This window comes from Panthera pardus, unplaced genomic scaffold, assembly GCF_024362965.1.
Source record: "Panthera pardus isolate Hobbes unplaced genomic scaffold, ASM2436296v1 HiC_scaffold_22, whole genome shotgun sequence".
Lineage (NCBI taxonomy): Eukaryota > Metazoa > Chordata > Mammalia > Carnivora > Felidae > Panthera > Panthera pardus.
The window spans coordinates 44,623,944-44,643,046 of NW_026526788.1; the positions used below are offsets into that span (position 1 = coordinate 44,623,944).

The window sequence follows — 19,103 nt, forward strand, 5'->3', positions numbered from 1 at the left end:
CAACTTAGAATTATATTAGCTGCATAACTGCCAGCAAAAAGAATAAAAGCTAAAAAAAGAGAAAGTAGTTAGTAAAGTGATTTACAGAAATTAGTAGTTTTCCCACAGTTTGCCTTCATGAATAATTAACACTTGTGAACGCAGAATTGCAAACCTAGTGCCAAATGCTTTTAAACAGTGCAAATGCAAATGCTGGAGCCACAGTCCTGTCGAGGTCAGGCCCGGCGCCAGCTGCCCAGCTGTCCAGCCCCCCAGCACACCTGACTGTCCCGGGAGCCCACCGACAACACCCCTCCCTCCCAGGCCTGTGCCTCTGGGCAGGATTAGACACAAGTTGCAGCATGTTCAGGTCTACATCTGGAAATCAGAAAAACTGTAGCTTCCTTACTTTTAGGCCCTGATTTTGGTGTCACTTTAAGAAGGAAGTCTTTCACCGGGGTTTGCTGGCAGAGCCTCACAAAATTTCCTTTTGTTGTTAACCACTGGGAATGAGCCACAAATAATGATTGATACATGGCCCACTACTCTGCACTCTTCAGTCTAGTGTCTCGCTTAAAACGAATGAGAGACCATATCCAGAACTCATTTAACATCAAAAGGTGACATGGAAAAGCATCATTTTAGGGAGTGGCAGTTGAAATAAAAATTCTTTCAAGAGTCTCATACTGCTCCTGTTTCATTTCAGGGATTTATGCAATTCACCTGATGTAATACTGTGTGTTTTACTAAGGAGTGGGTGCTGTTTCAAGTGCATTATATTACTAGCCACTTAACCCCCACTGGGTGCTATTACATTGTCGTCTTACACACGAGGAGACGGAGGCACAGAGAGCTCTACGCACCTGTCATGGGTCACAGAGCTGGTGTGTGAGGGAGCCTGAGAATCCAGGCTGCCCACCCGTGCTCCCACCCACAGACTGCACTCCCTCAGAAATTCAGACATCAGCCCGGGGTCTGAATTCCTCCCCTGAATGCTGCAGCCCCCTTCCTTCTTCTCAGGAGGGAATATTTCTCTTCTCCAAGGCTCATCTTTCCACTAAGGCCCTTAAAAGGAAAATTCATGAGGACTTTGTTCCCTTGGAAGATTCTGCTACCTCTACTGTTCACACCTTTCTCCCATCGTCTCTCACATGGAGGAATCTGGGGCCATAGCCAGATGGCAACAAAACAACAAAAACCTTTCTCTTTGGGCAACAGCCACCTTTCAAGTCTTCTCTCTGCTGTCCAGTGCCATTTTTCTCAGGGAAGGCTACTCTTCATGCCCTACTTCCCTCTCTCAACACCCCCTTGCAGCCTGGCTCCAATCTCCGTCCCATGAATGATCTAGTTGCTGAACTGGTCTCTTCCCAGAAACCCCTCCCTTAACATCACCACATGGAACTCTCAGCACTTCTCCTTCTTCTGTGACTGACTGCTTTCCCTCTAAATCCCTCTTTAGTCCATCCATTTCTCCCCAGCTCCAGGGCAGACCAGTACCCCCTCTCTTCTGGGCTCCTGTATGGTGTCCTGCCCCCATCAGTCCCAATTCTCTGCTGCACACAGAGTGGCACTCAAAATGCCTCACACCTGCTTATAGTTAGCAGTCCCCAGCTTCCTTCTGGTTTCAGGACAAAGAACCAGAGTCTCTGCTGTCATTCGTGGGGTGATGATCTAGTCCGACCTTCCTCTAACTGGCCTCTCCTGCGCCCTACTCTCTCACTTTCCCCTCTGGCTACCACAGTCTCCTCTCAGTCTCAGGTTCCCCTCTTCTGCATTCCAGAACTTTGCTCAGTGGTTCCTTCTGCCTCCCACACTCGCACCCCCACCCATTCCCCAGCTGATCCTATTCAATGTTCAGAGTGCAGAATAGAAGCTTACTCCTTCACGGAGGCCTTTTCTGATGTCACCTGCAAAGGCTTGGCCAGGCCCCCTTACACCTTTTTGCAGCATGAGAACTTCGCCTGCTCTCATTTATCCCAACTGTACTGGAAACCCTGCTTGCGTGGCAGAGGTACTCCTTGTATGCATTTTTAATGTACGTCTTTTCAACTCCCTTTCGATTCCTACCCCTTAAATGTTTTTCAAGGTTCCAACCCTTTTCCAAGAACGGAAAGTTGGCTTTTCTTTTTGTGTTCCGCATTAGTGGCACTACTTCTGCTCAGTCCCCTAGATTCAAGTCTTCCCAGGTCTCCTGCTCCTTGATGACACACATCCACTGGAGTCCTGCGGAGCCTATCTCTGCCATGCACCACTGCTTCTCCCTAGCCCCCAGGGCCCCTGGGCAGCCCAACACCACCAGCTCCCTCAGCCCCCAAGACAGGGTCAGCACCAGAGGCTCCCCTCTCACTGGCCTTGAGTATTTTTGTCCTAGTTCATGTATTTCCTCGCTCTTCTATCACCCTTCTAATATGCCTCATCTCCTAACGGTCTGAGCTCTACTGTTTCTCCTCCTATCCCCGCAACCTCCGTGTTCAAATTCTACCCATTTTCAAGGTCTAGCCCAGACACCTCATCCAGGAAGCCTTCTTTCAGAGATGTAACTCCATCTCTGTATTACACTATCTCCATACCTCATCTGCTTCTTTACTTCCCTTCTAGTGTCTTGCAGCATGTCCTGCTCTGCCTAGCAGGTGATCCGTTTTCGAGGTTCCATCCCAGCTTTCAGGATGGGGAGGCATGTAAATGAAAGCTCAGGCCATATTCACTACATTTATGGTTTATGACTGGAGAGAGGGAAGTAAAATAATATGCCAATCAAGACATGATTAAAGGAGAGGAGAAAAACCCAGAGGATTCTCACCTTCCACATACAATGAGCTTAACTGCTATTTCTCGTAGATGGCGAATGAGGCCCTCAGGACCTTCGGTGGGTACTTACATAGTGCCCGATGGTGCTGGCATAGGTATCAGCAATCCAGGACATCTCCCGCTCGCCCGTGCTCATGTCTGGGGCAGGCACATCGATGCCAGGACCTGGGGCACAAGGAAAGGGCAGCTTTTAAGATAAACTCCTCTCAAACACATAGATCCTTGGGATTTTCTATAATAACAAAGCTACCACTGTTAGAAAACTTTAGATTTCATCTGTGTAACTAATTGAAGCCATTAGTTGAAATTAGCCACTAATTGAAATATTTGCTAAATGTTTCGCTACACAATTATACACACACACTGTTACATAGTAATTTCTTACGGTGGCGTTTCCTTGCTCTATGTTTGGAGGTTAGCTCTGCTGTGACAGATGTGAGCCACTCAACTGAACTTCTGAACATGTGAGCATAAGCAAATCAGTGTACCCCTCTTGACGTCAGTTCCTTGAACTGCAGTTAGAGTAAACAGTACCATCTTGCCCTACAGAAGGATGACTCTTACGGTTAGGGAGTGTATGAGTCTGAGACAGCACAGAAACACATCACTTCTGGGGGCGGGGTAGGGATGGGTAAGCCCTCCCCACCAAGTAGGAAAAGAAGAAAAAGACACATTGTTGAAGCAACTGAATTAAGTCCCATTAATACCTTCACACCTGTGCTTTGGCCTGTTGTTCAAAGCTTACTCAGTGTATGCAATTTTAAACCTTAGCTTTCAATTCCTCAGATCACAGAAAATTAAAAAGTTTGAGGATAATAAGAAGTTAGTCCACAGGCAGCAGCAACAACAACAAAAAGTCTAGTGACAGCACTAATACTGATGGCCACACTGAGATCTCAGATAAAAATGCGTTAAATGATGCCTACTCAAATCGGCCAAAGTAGGGATACACAGAGATACATCTCTCGAAATAGTAAGAATCAAAACAACCTAAGTATCTAGTGAGTCAACTAAATAAAATATGGTGGGGGCGCCTGAGTGGCTCAGTCGGTTCAGTGTCCGACTTCGGCTCAGGTCATGATCTCACGGTCCGTGAGTTCGAGCCCCGCATTGGGCTCTGTGCTGACAGCTCAGAGCCTGGAGCCTGTTTTGGATTCTGTGTCTCCCTCTCTCTCTGACCCTCCCCCATTCATGCTGTCTCTCTCTGTCTCAAAAATAAATAAACGTTAAAAAAATTAAAAATAAATAAATAAATAAATAAAATACGGTGTATCTATGTAAAAAATATTCACCGAAACACACGTGGAAAAAAAGCAGATTTCATACAGCACGTATATAGTATGTTCCTATTTAAATAAAATTCTTTTTCCCTCTCTAGTTAGATCTGTGTAATATCTAAGCATCTATCCTTCCACGTGTATACACTGTCTGCGTGCAGAAGTTTGGAAGGACACGCTCACACTTGTTCACTAGGTTTCCATTTCGGCCTTGTTTATAACTTTCTATATTGTGTCAATTGTATCATACAAACTCATTACCTTCATAAAAAGGAAAACAACAACTTTAAAAATGATTAAACTATTTAAAAAAATTTTTTTAACGTTTATTTATTTTTGAGACAGGGAGAGACAGAGCATGAACAGGGGAGGATCAGAGAGAAGGAGACACAGAATATGAAGCAGGCTCCAGGCCCTGAGCTGTCAGCACAGAGCCCGACGCGGGGCTAGAACTCACGGACCGCGAGATCATGACCTGAGCCGAAGTCGGCCGCCTAACCGACTGAGCCACCCAGGCGCCCCAAATGATTAAACAATTAAGTCTCTCAAATAAAGTTCTTTCTAAGGGCTGTCCCTGAGTTCTACATTTTTTACTTTTTAACCAATAGAACAAGGTACGTTTTAGTATTTTCCTACATCTCAGACGCCCAGATCCTAGGTGATGTGTTTCTCTGCACAAGTTGTGATGCGATGGACACAAGATGGCATAAGACAACTGCGAAGTGGTCAAGCCTTGCTTTTACAGTCCTGCCCCTCCTCCCGGCAATCTGTCACACTCCTGAGTTGAGTACCCTTTCCTTTAGGCAGCTTCTAAACCTCATGAAGTCTGACTTCCCCAAAGTTACTCTCCTTCCATATAACTCTCCTACTTGGAAGGATTCATTCCACATTCTAGCCTCATCCTCTGACAAAAGGGCTCTACCATCCCCATTTGCTCATGATGTCCATTCCTTTAGAGTGACATACTTCGAGGATGTCAGTAAAGATTTGTTTAATCATACTGCTTTTCTCCCAAGGTATCAATGACAAATTGCTCCTGAATCCTTCTGGTGGTTATCTACAAAAGTATTTTAGCAATATCAAGGGTCAAGTAACCTTGTTGGCTCAAATAACAATTCCAGTTGGAGAAGGGCTATTGGCAAGGAGCAAGTATGAGGAATATAGTTTGTAAATCAGAAATGTACCATGATACATTGCTTCTCAAAAACCTCAATTCATCTAGACAGCCTAAGGTGAGACAGCTCTCTCTACCCAACGCCAAAGTCACAAAATATTATTAGGCTTGTGAGTTTTCTATTCCACACAAAAATCGACATTCAGATCACAAATAGTTCCTGAGTTGCAGAAAAATTCTCAAATATCTTACAGAGAACAGGTCTGAAAGTCCATACCTTGTAGAACATGTAAATACCCTCAGGAAAGCTAAAATGCCATCACTCAATCCCATAATAGTATAAAGAAGGTGAAAAACTGGCTGGAGAGTGCAGTTGCTTTAACAGAGCATGAGCAAGAGCTGAAAGGGCAATTCTGGTGCCTGATACACTAGGGGAATAAAAGGAGGGAGACATCAGGTTATTGCAAGGGAACTTCACCATTTGCAAAGGTGGTACCTAAACTCACACAGCAGAATTAGCATCAACCTTCACAAGCTTTAAAAAAAAAAAAAAGACACAAGGAGAGAACACCTCTTAACTCATTCTATGAGGCCAGTATTATCCTGATATCATAGACATTGCAAGAAAAGAATCCTACAGACCAATATCCCTTAGAACACACACATGCATACACACACACACACACACACACACACACACACACACACACACACAATTTATGAAAGAACTTGTCAGAAGTGGTATAAATCTGTGCATTGAAGACTACAAACTACTACTGAAAGACCTTAAAGGACGCCCGAGTCCGTGGACAGTCAGTATTCCTGGACTGGAGCACTCACCATGGTGAGGACGGCAACATCCCTATGAAAACCCCAGCTGACCGTTTTTGCAGAAACTCAAAAGCTAATCCTAAATGCACACAATGTGACAGGGCCAGGACTCCAAGCCAGCTTTAACTCATACTCTCAAACTGTGTGGAAAGAGAAGTTGGAGAAGAATGGAGAAATGACACCAGTTCCAGAAGTTTGCTCAGGACCAGTTCTGTCCTGGGGGAAGAGAAAGAACTCCTTCACCTCCCTCTACGTGCCACAATCGGGTTAGCTGCAGTGTGAGGCAATGAGGCCTCAGTACTTAAACCAAGGAGTCAAACTGCTTCTAACTTTTGGAATTATAAGGTACTTGACAATATAAATGTAGAGAAAATTAGCTGGTTATACTCTAGATAAGGGCAATAAATACAACTGAATAAGTCTGAAACCACTCAAGACCATTAAATATGTTTGTGACTTAAGCTAAGAGGAAATACGATATAAAAATCATGAAGGCTATCAACAAGCTGAACATGACAGCAGTTCCCCAAATCTCAGAAGTAGTGGGCATTTCCGTAAAGGAGGCAGTCAACTCCAGCTACCCAGTGCCTTGCTTTGCTGCTATGGTGGTAGTATGAGCTCACAGCAGTGCTAAGGGGGAGGCATGCCAGGAATCCACATGCCTTTTGTTTGTTTACTTACAAATTTTTTTTTTAATGTTTATTCATTTTTGAGAGACAGAGAGAGAGAGAGCAGGGGAGGGGCAGAGAGAGAAGGAGACACAGAATCCAAAGCAGGTTTGAGGCTCTGAGCTCTCAGCACAGGGGCTCGAACCCACCAACTGCGAGATCAAGACCTGAGCCCAGGTTGGATGTCCAACCAACTGAGCCACCCAGGCGCCCCCCACCCCTGCATGCCTTTTAAACGATGAAAGACATATTGAATCTGGTAAAGTTCTAGTGTTAACTTTTATTTATTTCTATGCTAGTTTATTTATTTCACGTCCTTTTTTTTTTTCCCTAAAAAGAGGGCATTTCAAAATAAACATATCTTAAGTTCATAGGAACCTGTCAACCAACAGTTGGGAGAATATTGGGGAGTAAAAACACAGGGGCTGGAAAACAGAGAAAGAGTAGATTTTCTTTCTTATTTTAGTCAGTCTTCTTTATGTTACAAGGGCAAACATTCTATTAAATATTTTTTTTTTATTTAAACAAATTAGAATCCCTCTAGATCAACAAAAGAAATATAAAGATTTAATTTGCTTGAAAATTAAAGATTAAATGAATATTTACACATCACAGCAAAGAATTCACATCTCATATGAAAGAGCACATGAGATAGATGACAGTATGATACGGAAATATCAAGCCAGTGAAGATCAGCACCTCAGAGATCTAGTGTTTGAGGAAAGGGCCTAGTAACAAACATTAGAAGCCCCAGGAACCCTCCAAACCAGCCGGTGATGGCAGCGTGAGCTATTAGTGTGAGGCCCCTCACCTCCCAGCCTGTGCCCACTGTGCTGAACCTCCGATTCCAAAGGCATCAGATTTCCCACTGCTTTCAGAACAGGATCACTACTGTGAAAGTGATTTCTACATATTAAAAAAAATGTTTATAATACAGGTATTATTCAGTTCCTAGAATCTTTCTGGACATCACAACAGAGATTGTACAAGGAGACGAGGTGGAAGCGATCCGTCTGGTGTCCATACTGCATAGTGAGAACCTGAACTTTGCTATTAGAGATGTATCAAAAACAGGCCCATGTACGTCCACCATATTTGTCACAGAACCCAGCTTTTCAGAGTAAAAGGGCAGTTCTACCCATGTACACACAGGTAAAAGCAGGAGTTTACCTTAAGAACATTACTTTTTAGATGTTCCTACTCTGTGGAAACCTGCATGGTAATACGTACCAATAAAGCCCTTCTTTGCCAGCTCCATCGTAAACCTCCTTGTGATCTTTTCTAATTCATTATCCTATAAAGGAAAAACATGAAAACAAAACAACAATGAAACAAATGTTTTTGACAGAAAACCACCGGTGGAGATAGGTAATAGTTGGATTTTCTATTTATAGGACATTTTCACCTATCTTCTTGTGTAATCCTCAAAGCTCATAAAGCAGGCATTTACATTTTAAAGATGACAAAATGACAGATCACAAATTAGGTCATATAAACAACAGACAGTAGAATTAGGGCTCAGATCCCAGTTCCTGTTCTCTTTGTATTAATATAGGACCCTATGAGCAATCCCTATGGTATATTTTCATTTAAATGGTTAATCTCAAAAAGAATGAAATCATACATGTTATGTTTGTAACAGATGTTACTTTGGTGCTGTAAAGTATAGTAATGGCTTAAATTAACTTGGAACTGATAGTTTAAACAATAAGATTTTTACTGAATTAAGACATTTGTCATTGGACCTTGATAACCCAACACAAAAATCTCATAGTAATATATACTATATTTATATAGAACATATTTATATTTATGTTATAGAATACATAACATGGATATAAATGCCTAAGAATATGAAGGTATTAACTACCTTCTAACCAAGTGAGAAAATGAAAAAGGACATTGATCATTGATGTTAAGCCAGGTGACCTTTATATGGCACAACACTCAATGTGTTAATTCTTTACTTGTTTTTCCATTCCTTTAAAAAGCAATAGGGGCCATTAATCTCACTGATATGGGGGACACACAGAAGCCCAGTAATTACAAGTCCCCCATCAGTGTATCATGTGCACAAATGTCATTTTGTTACTTACAGTATAGTTCTTGGGATTAATCTTAACACCAGCCTTGGCACCCCCAAATGGCACATCTGGAAGAGAAGGCTGCAAGTTGTTATTCCAGACAAAGGATAAAAAAGTTAAAGATGCAGAAAGTACTATGCAATGTATAAATATGACACTTTAAGCTTTAGTTTAAAAAAATTCAAGAAATAAACCCACATCAATCTCTTCTAAAATGTTGTACTTTAACTAAAACTCTAGAGGAACAGAAATGATAAGGCTAGGCAAGTTACGATGTGTAATCAGTGTGCTTTCCTAATTCTAAAAGAAAAAAACATTTATTCCCCTTCTACTATGATTTGGTCTTATTTACAGTGTACAGAAAGGGATTTAAAAAAAAGATCTACACTTCAAGAAAATCCAATTGATTCCTATAACATGTCCTCCATTAAAAAAAAAAAAAAAAAGACTAACTCTTAATTAAGGCTAATTGAAAAATGGTGTGGGCATTAAACTGTGCACCTTGAATAACATCCTAACAGTAACCCTGTATGTAAACATATTTCCCCAAGCGCCATTAGGTGGCAACAAAGGAGATCACTTACCAACCACAGCACACTTGTAGGTCATCAGAGAAGCCAGGGCTTTCACTTCATCTACACTCACATCAGTGCTGTAACGGATACCTGAGGGGGTGAGAAAGAAGGGGATGCATTTAGAACACCCTTCTGGCAGGTTAAAAAAAAAAAAGTGCTAGAAATTGAACTGTCCACACTTTTTGCATTTCAATACCTTGGTTATTTCCAAGAACACTTAAAGAAACTTATGATACAAAGTCAAGGGAAATCTAAGGAGTCACCTAGCAAGAGCCAAAGAATGAGCACTGAATTTAAGTATTTGGACAGTTATGAGCGAAAGACTGGTGTTGGAGTGCAGTTTCTGTGTTCTGGTACAAGCTCAGGATGAGACCATGGAGCAGGGCTCCTGGGGATTAAGAGGTGAATGGAGCACAGTCCTGTCCTCTGGGGACTGACAGCCCAGTGGGAAAAACCAGTAACTATGATTCCACAAGACAAAAACCACCTTCAAATGAATGTTACACTTTTAGGAAGGCAATTAACTCCGGGAAGGCTTTAAAATTTTTCTTTTATGTTTTGACTTAGGTGATTTGGTAGCAAGGAGCTCAAAAATTTTGCTTTCTGATAGCATACAAATATGAGCAAATGGATAGTCAACAGATTGATTCAATCTAATATTAGATGTCTAAATAGAAGTTCTGGCTTCAAACGAGTACACCCAGATGTCCCAGTCTCTTCCTCCCTTCATTCACTGTCAGCCTGTCAACCAAGAGACGAGAAGGTGACAAGTCATTTCTTTTTCTTGGAGATGAGCAATTCCCTCTATCCTTTCTGCAAGGATGGCAGAAGGCCAAGCGACAGACAACTAACTGTCTCAATGCGCCTGTACTTGGTAGTGTTAGGTGTTTGGTAGAGTGGACGTGGAAAGTGAGTATGTCCACTACTTTGGTTTTGTGGGTCCTGGGCACTCACCCTCCCAAGTTTTTCAGGGTTAGGCCACCCTTTGTCCTCTGCAGTTCACTGTTTCTCAACCCAAAGGAAGAAGGCCAGGGTGAGGTTAATGTCTGCATGCTACCTGGCGCTCCCTGGCACAATGTGTGTTTGTGAGTGATGAAGGATTCTTGAATGACGCTGGGTACAACTTCCACTGAGTTACAGTAATGGGGGGCCTCGGGGACATCTCTTAAAGAATTTTGGGAACAAATGTTTTTCAGATAGCAATATACAATATCTCAAACTGGTGGTTGGAGAAAACTTCCCTAGTCATTTTAATTTTTTTAAATGTTTATTTTTGAGAGAGAGCAGCATGAGTGAGCAGGGGAGGGACAGAGAGAGAGAGAGAGAGAGAGAGAGAGAGAGAGAGGAGAGGACAGACGATTTCAAATAGGCTCTGTGCTGACAGCAGAGAACCCAATGTGGGGCTGGAACTCATAAACCACGAGATCACGACCTGAGCCAAAGTCAGATGCTTAACTGACTGAGCCACCCAAGCAAGCCCCCCCGTCCCCATCATTTTTAAAAGATGGCTTCTTGTATATTTCTGCAAACATCTATCTAAACAAAATGATATCTTTTCCAATTAGCAATAAATAACTGCACCTTGGATAAACCTCACTGGCTATGATACTGCCACTGCACAAAGCTAAACGCCAATGATACGACTTAAGAGAATTTTATCTGTGGTACATAGATCATAAAGAGCAAATTCTAAAGCTGAACATATTTCTTTAGCGTATTAGAAAAATAAAATGATTATATTTAGAAAAGGGAGCTCTTGGAACAAATTTACTTGTTAATGAAATTTTAGAATAAGGAAGGACAATTTTTTTAATGCTTATTTAGTTTTGAGAGAGAGAGAGAGCAGGGGAGGGGCAGAGAGGGAGGCAGAGAATCTGAAGCAGGCTGTGCACTGTCAGCGCAAAGCCCAACATGGGGCTTGAACTCATGAACCGTGAAATTGTGACCCGAGCTGAAGATGCTCAACCGAATGAGCCACCCAGGTGCCCCAAGAAGGGACAGTCTTTTTAAAGATAGACCAGCTACCTGTTGCTTTAGAGCTTGCTTCCCTATTTTGTTCAGGCCTCTATTAAAACTTTCTTCATTCCAAGAGGCCTTCCCTGACCACCTTCTTTAAAACAGCACCTTTCTGGGGCGCCTGGGTGGCGCAGTCGGTTAAGCGTCCGACTTCAGCCAGGTCACGATCTCACGGTCCGTGAGTTCGAGCCCCGCGTCAGGCTCTGGGCTGATGGCTCAGAGCCTGGAGCCTGTTTCCGATTCTGTGTCTCCCTCTCTCTCTGTCCCTCCCCCGTTCATGCTCTGTCTCTCTCTGTCCCAAAAATAAATAAACGTTGAAAAAAAAAAAATTTTAAAACAGCACCTTTCTCATTCCTACTCTCTAGCCCCCTCTACGTTAATGTTTTACCACTGACTTTATATTATAGATTTGTTTACTGTCTTGGCTTCCCCACGTGGGAAGTTATCACCATGAGGACAGACTGTGTTTTGTTCAATGCTTCAATTCCTGGTCCCTAAAATAGAAAATGGCATGCGTGTATCAGGCACGCAAATACAGGATGATTAAATATATGAATATTTCTTGACTCTTAAAACTTAAGGTATTAAGACAGAAAAACCGTAGTCTCTAAAAATTCTGACAGGCCTATAAGTTCTGAACAATTCACAATACACTGCATGTATTACAAAAGGACTATAAAGCAGTAAGAGGCAAAAGCACCAGGTCCTAAAAAGTACTCCAGAAAAAAAAAAAAATTTGTAAGTAATATTACGACTAAACATTTGTTTCTTTAAATTTTTTTTTAACGTTTTTATTTTATTTTTGAGACAGGGAGAGACAGAGCATGAGCAGGGGAGGGTCAGAGAGAGGGAGACACAGAATCTGAAACAGGCTCCAGGCTGTGAGCTGTCAGCACAGAGCCCAACGCGGGGCCCGAACCCACGGACTGCAAGATGACCTGAGCCGAAGTCGGCCGCTTAACCGACTGAGCCACCCAGGCACCCCAACATTTGTTTCTTTAAGGCAAAATTGGGGGGTGGCTCAGTCAGTTAAGGGTCCGATTCTTGATTTCAGTGCAGGTCACGATCTCATGGTTGTGAGGCTGAGCCCTGAGTTGGGCTCTATGCTGAGTGTGAAGCCTGCTAAAGATCCTCTCTCTCTCTCTCAAAAATAAGAAAAAAATTTGGCTTAAACACTAAAATATGTTTTGCGGCGCCTGGGTGGCTCAGTTGGTTAAGTGTCCGACTTCGGCTCAGGTCATGATTTTGCGGGCCGTGAGTTATAGCCCCGCGTCGGGCGCTGTGCTGACTGCTTCGGATTCTGTGTCTCCCTCTCTCTCTGACCCTCCCCCGTTCATGCTCTGTCTTTCTCTGCCTCAAAAATACATAAACGTTAAAAAAAAAATTAAACACTAAAATATGTTTTTAAAAATCAGTGAAAATGCTACTATGCAATGTGGCAAATGCCTCAGTGAAGGCCGTGCTAGGCCAGTGATCTGGGCTGGGTACTTCCTGACCAAGTGGACCCAGCTCAGTGGCAACTACTGTGGTGACTGCACTTGCTTACCTGGGGAGGCACAGCCTCTGTTCTCAGGTTTCATCAAGACCGCACAGGACAATGCACGTGAAGCAGCTGACATGGTCAATAGTTCAATCTCGGCTATATTATCACTGCTATTGTAAGTATTAGAAAGCAGTGGCAGATAACAAAGAAATCTATGTCTTAAAAAGGCTAAACTTATAGGAGTTTAAACAGACAGCTTAATAAACCTTGATTTCATTACTTTAAGATAAATTCATGAGGGCAGAATAGTCTGCTATTGAGAATTAGTATTTCTATCATACACAAAGCACTTTCTTCTTGCTCGTTTAGAGTCTGTGGAAGTAGTCATTAAGTTATTTTAATTTCCCTTTCTTTTTAAAAAAATTTTAAATGTTTATTTTTGAGAGAGAGAGAAAGGGGGGAGGGGGAGAGAGAGAGAGAGAGAGAGAGAGAGACAGAGAGAGAGAGAACGTGAGCAAGGGAGGGGCAGAGAAAAAGGAAGACACGGAATCTGAAGCAGGCTCCAGGCTCTGTGCTGTCAGCGCAGAGCCTGATGCGGGCTGGAACCCACCACCAAGAGATCATGACCTGAGTCGGACACTTAACCGACTGAGCCACCCAGGCGCCCCCAATTTCCCTTGCTTTCTTTAAAAGTATTCCATTAGTTTCAGGTGTTCCACATAGTGACTGGGCAATTCTATATACTACAGCATGCTCACAAGTGTAGCTACCATTTTTCTTGCTTTCTTAAGGGAAGGGAAAAGTTACTTTCCCTTATCCAGTGTTTCAAACTAATACATTCGGTGGGAAACTAAACACAGCCTGAAACAGTAACATTTACAAATCTGATTATAATCCTGTTATTCTAGACATTGATGCTAATTAGAAACTGGACCCCTCCTAGTACAAGACAGTGTAAACAAAATGCCTATGTTACTGCAACAGTTCTAGAACCATGAGTCAGAAACTGTGTATGTATAACAAAAAAACATGTTTCCACTGGATGGAACCCAGGCATTCTTGTGTGTAAAGTGAAATTTTCTTTCCGAGCCACACCCAATCAGAAAACTCAACTGCAAGATACAGAAGAGAAGTAGTTACATAAATTACCTTTCACATCAGCATTTTCTGCAGGCTATGAGCCAAGAAAGGCTTCTAGTGAACTGAGGCAAGGGAGGGGTAATAAGGAAAGGAGCAGAAGAGTTAGTGGGGCGGGGAAGCTCTGGAGCAGAGGAAGGAGGAGGCAGGGAGGTACCCAGAAAGGAATGCAGGTGGTCGGTTACTGCCTGGGCTAAAGAAAAAATAGGTTTTCATTTCAACTTTCTGATTAATCAGTGATACATAAATGTTGTTACTTCTGGAAGCTGGCAGACATACCAGCACAAGGTTACTTAACTGTTAGTCTGGAAAACAAAACAAAACAAAACAAAACAAAACAAAAAAAAAACCCCAAAACCCTTCAAGGATAGCCGTAAGTAAAATACTCTGTGTTGTAACAATGCTTGAGATGAAACAAACTCCCTCCAGTACAGGAGCTTACACCTAAGGGAAGGCTAGTTGCTTTGCTTCTCATGGGACTGGAAACCAAAGATAATTACTAAAAATATGTGGTCACCTAAAAATTCCTAAACACATTCTGATGGACACTAAGAGTATGACCACAAAAAAGAAGCCACTCTCTACTATATCTGTAAATCCAATGGATTATGAGATATTAGCACAACCGGGGTATGTGAGGGACAAATGATGCCACATACTTGACGTGACACTGACTACCTGGAGTTAGGGCAGACCTCAGACTACTGCAAAGTTGTAAAGGAGGGGGGAAACGTAGCATTTCTGAATACCTACCACATTTGAAGAACACAGAATTTGAAAACAAAGTCGTTCAATAAAGCCAAATGACAGGTAAGAACACACATGCACAGAAGAAAACCAAACCTTAAAATATTTTAAAACAAAGTGAAGCAAGAAGGATCTTATTTGCAGTCTGAATGTTTTCACTTTTCGTAACAGCAAGCCTTTACTTCTCTTCTGTGGGGTGGCAGGGAAGGCTAAAAGTGAGCAGGGCCGATAGGGATAGGATGGGGGCACAAGGGCAGAAACTAAAAGGGCCAAGAATTTTATTCCAGAAATGGAAAGGAGTAAATTAGGTTTTTTTCTATTCTAAAGTCCTGTAGCACTACCCATTAACCCATGTTGCAGCTGGCATTGCTAGTGTCTGGGAAGAGACGGATGGGGTCTGTGAGCGACAGCGCTGGTAGGTATCACGACAGAGGCGGATGCTTTCAATGAAAAGCAGAGTCCACAGCTGGCAGAACTAGAAAGGAAATGGGGTGATTACGCAGGTATGGACCACACGGCAGATGTCCTTAGAGACAAGGACCCCCAAATCAAGACCCCTTTCTCACTGGCCCACAGAGTAACCTGTACTTCCAGTTCGCCAGCGGAAACTGAACACCACCCATGACTGTTTATTATTTATCAAACCTGGTAGAGCTGGAGGAAGGGTTGGTGGTAGAAGTCTGAAATCAGACCTCTTATTCTGAGGAGTAATTAACTCTACCACATAGTTATTTTGAGCTAACTGGTATCCAGATGTTTCAAAAGAACATTAATAAAATGCAGACATCTGCACACTACACAGCACAAAGCATTTCTCTGCCTTTTGACTTAATGACCAAAGATATTCCTTACTACACCAGGTTTTTCTAGGAGAAATCAAAATCAAAAGCAAAAATTAGCTAAAGCTGCTATAGTGATGAAGAAACCACACCAGTTCCTTACTTTGAAAAATTTCAGTGAAAACCACAACTGAGTAGCTTGAATTTTTTTCCTTTTGCGAGCTGACTCAAAACCAAAAACATACAAAAAAGCTCCTAGCAACTAAGTCACCATTGTTTTTTTCTGTGATGAATCATTAACGAAACACATTCATGACAATTTAAATGGTTTTAAAAATTACTTGAGCCTGGATCTTTTAATAGGTCTTTGATTTATTTATCACAAATTCAATTTCCAACTGCATTCTCTCACTTTTCAGAAAACCAAGAGTTCTACCACAAGCACAGAACTCACAGAAAAGCATAAAGACCTCAGAACTCTTGAAATGCATGCCCTAGCACTCTTGCCATTTACTCACGAGAACATCTTTTCTCACTTAATACTAATATAATTTCCTAACGTGTAACAGAGTAACATAATTACAAATGAGAGGAGGGCAAGGGGCAGTGGGGAACTGGGACCCTCCAGCATGTAATGACCTCGGAAAACATGGGAAGTCTCAGACAAAAATTCAGTTGGCACTGCAAGAAGCAGGCCACATAGGAACGAAGGAATATCATACCCTTTAACTGCTTTTGACAGTGTCCATGTCTATGTAGGAAGGCAAGGAACCAAACACTTAAAGAGACAAACTTCATAATAAGTTCTGGGAAGCATATGTTTAGCTGATGTTGGAGAAATGAAAAGGACATTTCACTTCTTCTTTTCATTAACATTAAAAAATTATACAACACATATGTGTATGCGTTCATCAAAACTTAAAAACAAAAAATTGGAAGTCTCCCCTGACCTCCCATTACATACCACTATGTAATCCCAGTCTTCTCTTATGGGGGACTGTTCTTGGTGATTGAAGTGGGTATATATAGATCCTTCCAAATAATTTGCATGCATTTAAGTACATATTATTTATAGGACACAGAGTTCTGTTATGTGCCTAAGTATTGAACTTCCTGCCCAATGGATGGAGGAAGGATTACACATTAAGAGGGGGATCTTGTTCATTTTTTTCATTGACTTATTGGGATAATAGCAGTAAACTTAGCCACACCTTCCTACCAAACAGGTCTTGGAAATGATGCCTAGTAAAAGTGGTGAATATAAAACCGGACAACACTTAGTAAAACATAACGATAACCTGTTATAAAAAGGTTCAAAGGGTAAAGTATTGAAATTACAGATATCCAGTTTCATATAAATTATTTACAAGTCTAGGTGATATTTGAGATGGTTCTGAAGAGGAAGAAGAGAATTAAAGGGAGAAAGGAGATAAGGGATAGATGGGCACTACAGGTAGAGCGACTATATGTTGCAAGAGTAAGATCGGGAAAATATCTATGCCTGTATTTCCAAGTTTTGCTAAGGATCATTTTACACCAAATCTCCTTTATTTTCAAAATCCAGTCTTCTTTCCTAATAATAATATCACCTTTTCTTCCTAACAGTGCCTCAGGCTAGAAACTTGAGTTATCTTTGACTTTTCTCTCCTTCATTGATACATCCTACCTGTTGGGGAATACTGTCCTTCCTTCAAAATGTTTTTAGCTGCCCTTTGCTTTTCATTTCTTCTGCTATTACTTATCACCTCATCCTCAGCTCCTCTGCAGCCTAGCTCTCCTGGATTTACCATTATGCACCCAACAAGCATAAAGGGAAAAAGCTGTTTCTGCTCGCATACTTCTGACACCATATGTGCGGGTTTTCCATACCAACAACCAGCTCTCTAATTCTCTGTGGACACCAACTGGTTGTCATACACAATTTAATTCAATTTTGACACTGACTACCTGGAGTTAGCACAGACCCCACAGATTAAGGGCTTAGTTCCACAAGACTGGCCTTCATTTTAATCTCAACTATTGGGTGCCCACAGTACCCATACTTTTGTCCAAATTGGCTGGACGCTCCCACACCCTTTCCTCAGGTTTAATAATTTGCTATCATGGCTCACAGAACTCAAGTAAACACTTTACATATGTTTAATGGTTTATTATCAGGGTCCTGAGCACAGGAGCCTATCTCTAGGTAACAGGTGCACCGTCCTCCTGACACATGGAGGTATCCGGAAAGCTCTCAGAACCTAGTGGTTTACGGATTTTTATGAAGGCTTCCTCACAGAGGCATGATGGGTGTTAACTCAATGTCTAACTCTTTTCCTTTCCATGGAGGGCGGGGGATGGGGCTGAAAGTTCTAGGCTACTAATCATGGTTTAGTCTTTCTAGTCACCAGCTGCCATCCTGAAGCTATCCAGGAACCCAGCAAGAAGTGCCTCATTAGAACAAAAGATGCTCCTATCACCCAGGAAATTCCAAGGGATTTAGGAGCTCTATATCAGGAACTGGAGTCCAAGACCAAATATTAGGACAAAGGAGGCTCCAAGCACCCCCATCACTCAGGAAATTACAAAGATTTTAAGAGCTCTATGTCAGGAATTGGGAGCAGAGACCAAATAAATATTATGTCATAAAACCTCATTTTCCACTATTTATAAACACACAGTCTGTCCCTATGACTCCATCACACACAGTCCTGCATCTTGTCTGGGCTGAATCAGTCACCGCCTTTATTTCTCTTTATCTAAAATGACCTTTCAGGGCGCCTGGGTGGCTCAGTCAGTTAAGTGACTGACTTCGGCTCAGGTCATGATCTCAAGGTTTGTGGGTCTGAGCCCCGCGTTGGGCTCTGGGCTGAACACCTGGTCAGAGCTTGGAGCCTGCTTCAGATTCTGTGTCTCCTTCTCTCTCCGCCCCTCCCCGCTTGTGCTCTGTCTCACTTTCTGTCTCTGTAAATAAATGTAAAAAAAAAAAAAATTTTTTTTTTAAATGACCTTTTCCCCCATCCAACTCCTATCCAGCCTTCCCTACCTGCAGATCAAGACTGTCTCTCCCTGGTATCTCCTTTGAACTCCTATTGTAGCAATGCACTGTTTAGTGTTTTCAACTGTGTCATTTATTGACTGTTCCTGGGAAAGGAAAATGTAGAAATAGAATACTGAACTAAAAGCAAAAGAAGAATGATATAGATACCAGAAGGGATTTGGGATTCTGCTCTATTTTGAGGAAATCAATTAAAAACATTTTAAGAAAAAAAAAATCAGCTTTGTTTTCTTCTTCTTTTTTAAAGCTTTCTTGTGAATAGTTCCCTTAGCAAAGAGCAGGGTACCTGACACAGAGTAGGCAATTAAAAGACCTGTAATGAACAGGTTAACTATCAGAAATCCCCATGAGCTAAGGAATGTTCCTTAATCAAGCATAAAGTTTAAAGCTCTTGCCTGCAGAGAAAATGAACACATAATGGAAAAACTGATTTATTTGGAATATAGTCTATAGCTCATATAGCTTATTCAGTAAACCCCCAATGGGGGTACTATCACCCTTGACTATTCCCTTGCTGTTTCTCTCTTGCTAAAAGGGATTAAAAAAAAAAAAAAAAAAAAAAAAAAGA

At 41.9% G+C, this 19,103-nt stretch overlaps 1 protein-coding gene across 1 annotated transcript in view; it reads right to left on the bottom strand.

Annotated features, from left to right (window-relative positions):
• Nucleotides 1-19,103, bottom strand: part of GLUD1 (glutamate dehydrogenase 1) — a 37,976-nt gene that overhangs the window by 12,106 nt on the left and 6,767 nt on the right. The window contains exons 2-5 of the mRNA XM_019444836.2: nt 9,346-9,426; nt 8,774-8,829; nt 7,908-7,971; nt 2,858-2,952 (exon numbers count right to left, since the gene is read on the bottom strand). Coding sequence (XP_019300381.2) covers nt 2,858-2,952; nt 7,908-7,971; nt 8,774-8,829; nt 9,346-9,426 — 296 coding nt within the window. The remainder of the gene's footprint in view (nt 1-2,857; nt 2,953-7,907; nt 7,972-8,773; nt 8,830-9,345; nt 9,427-19,103) is intronic.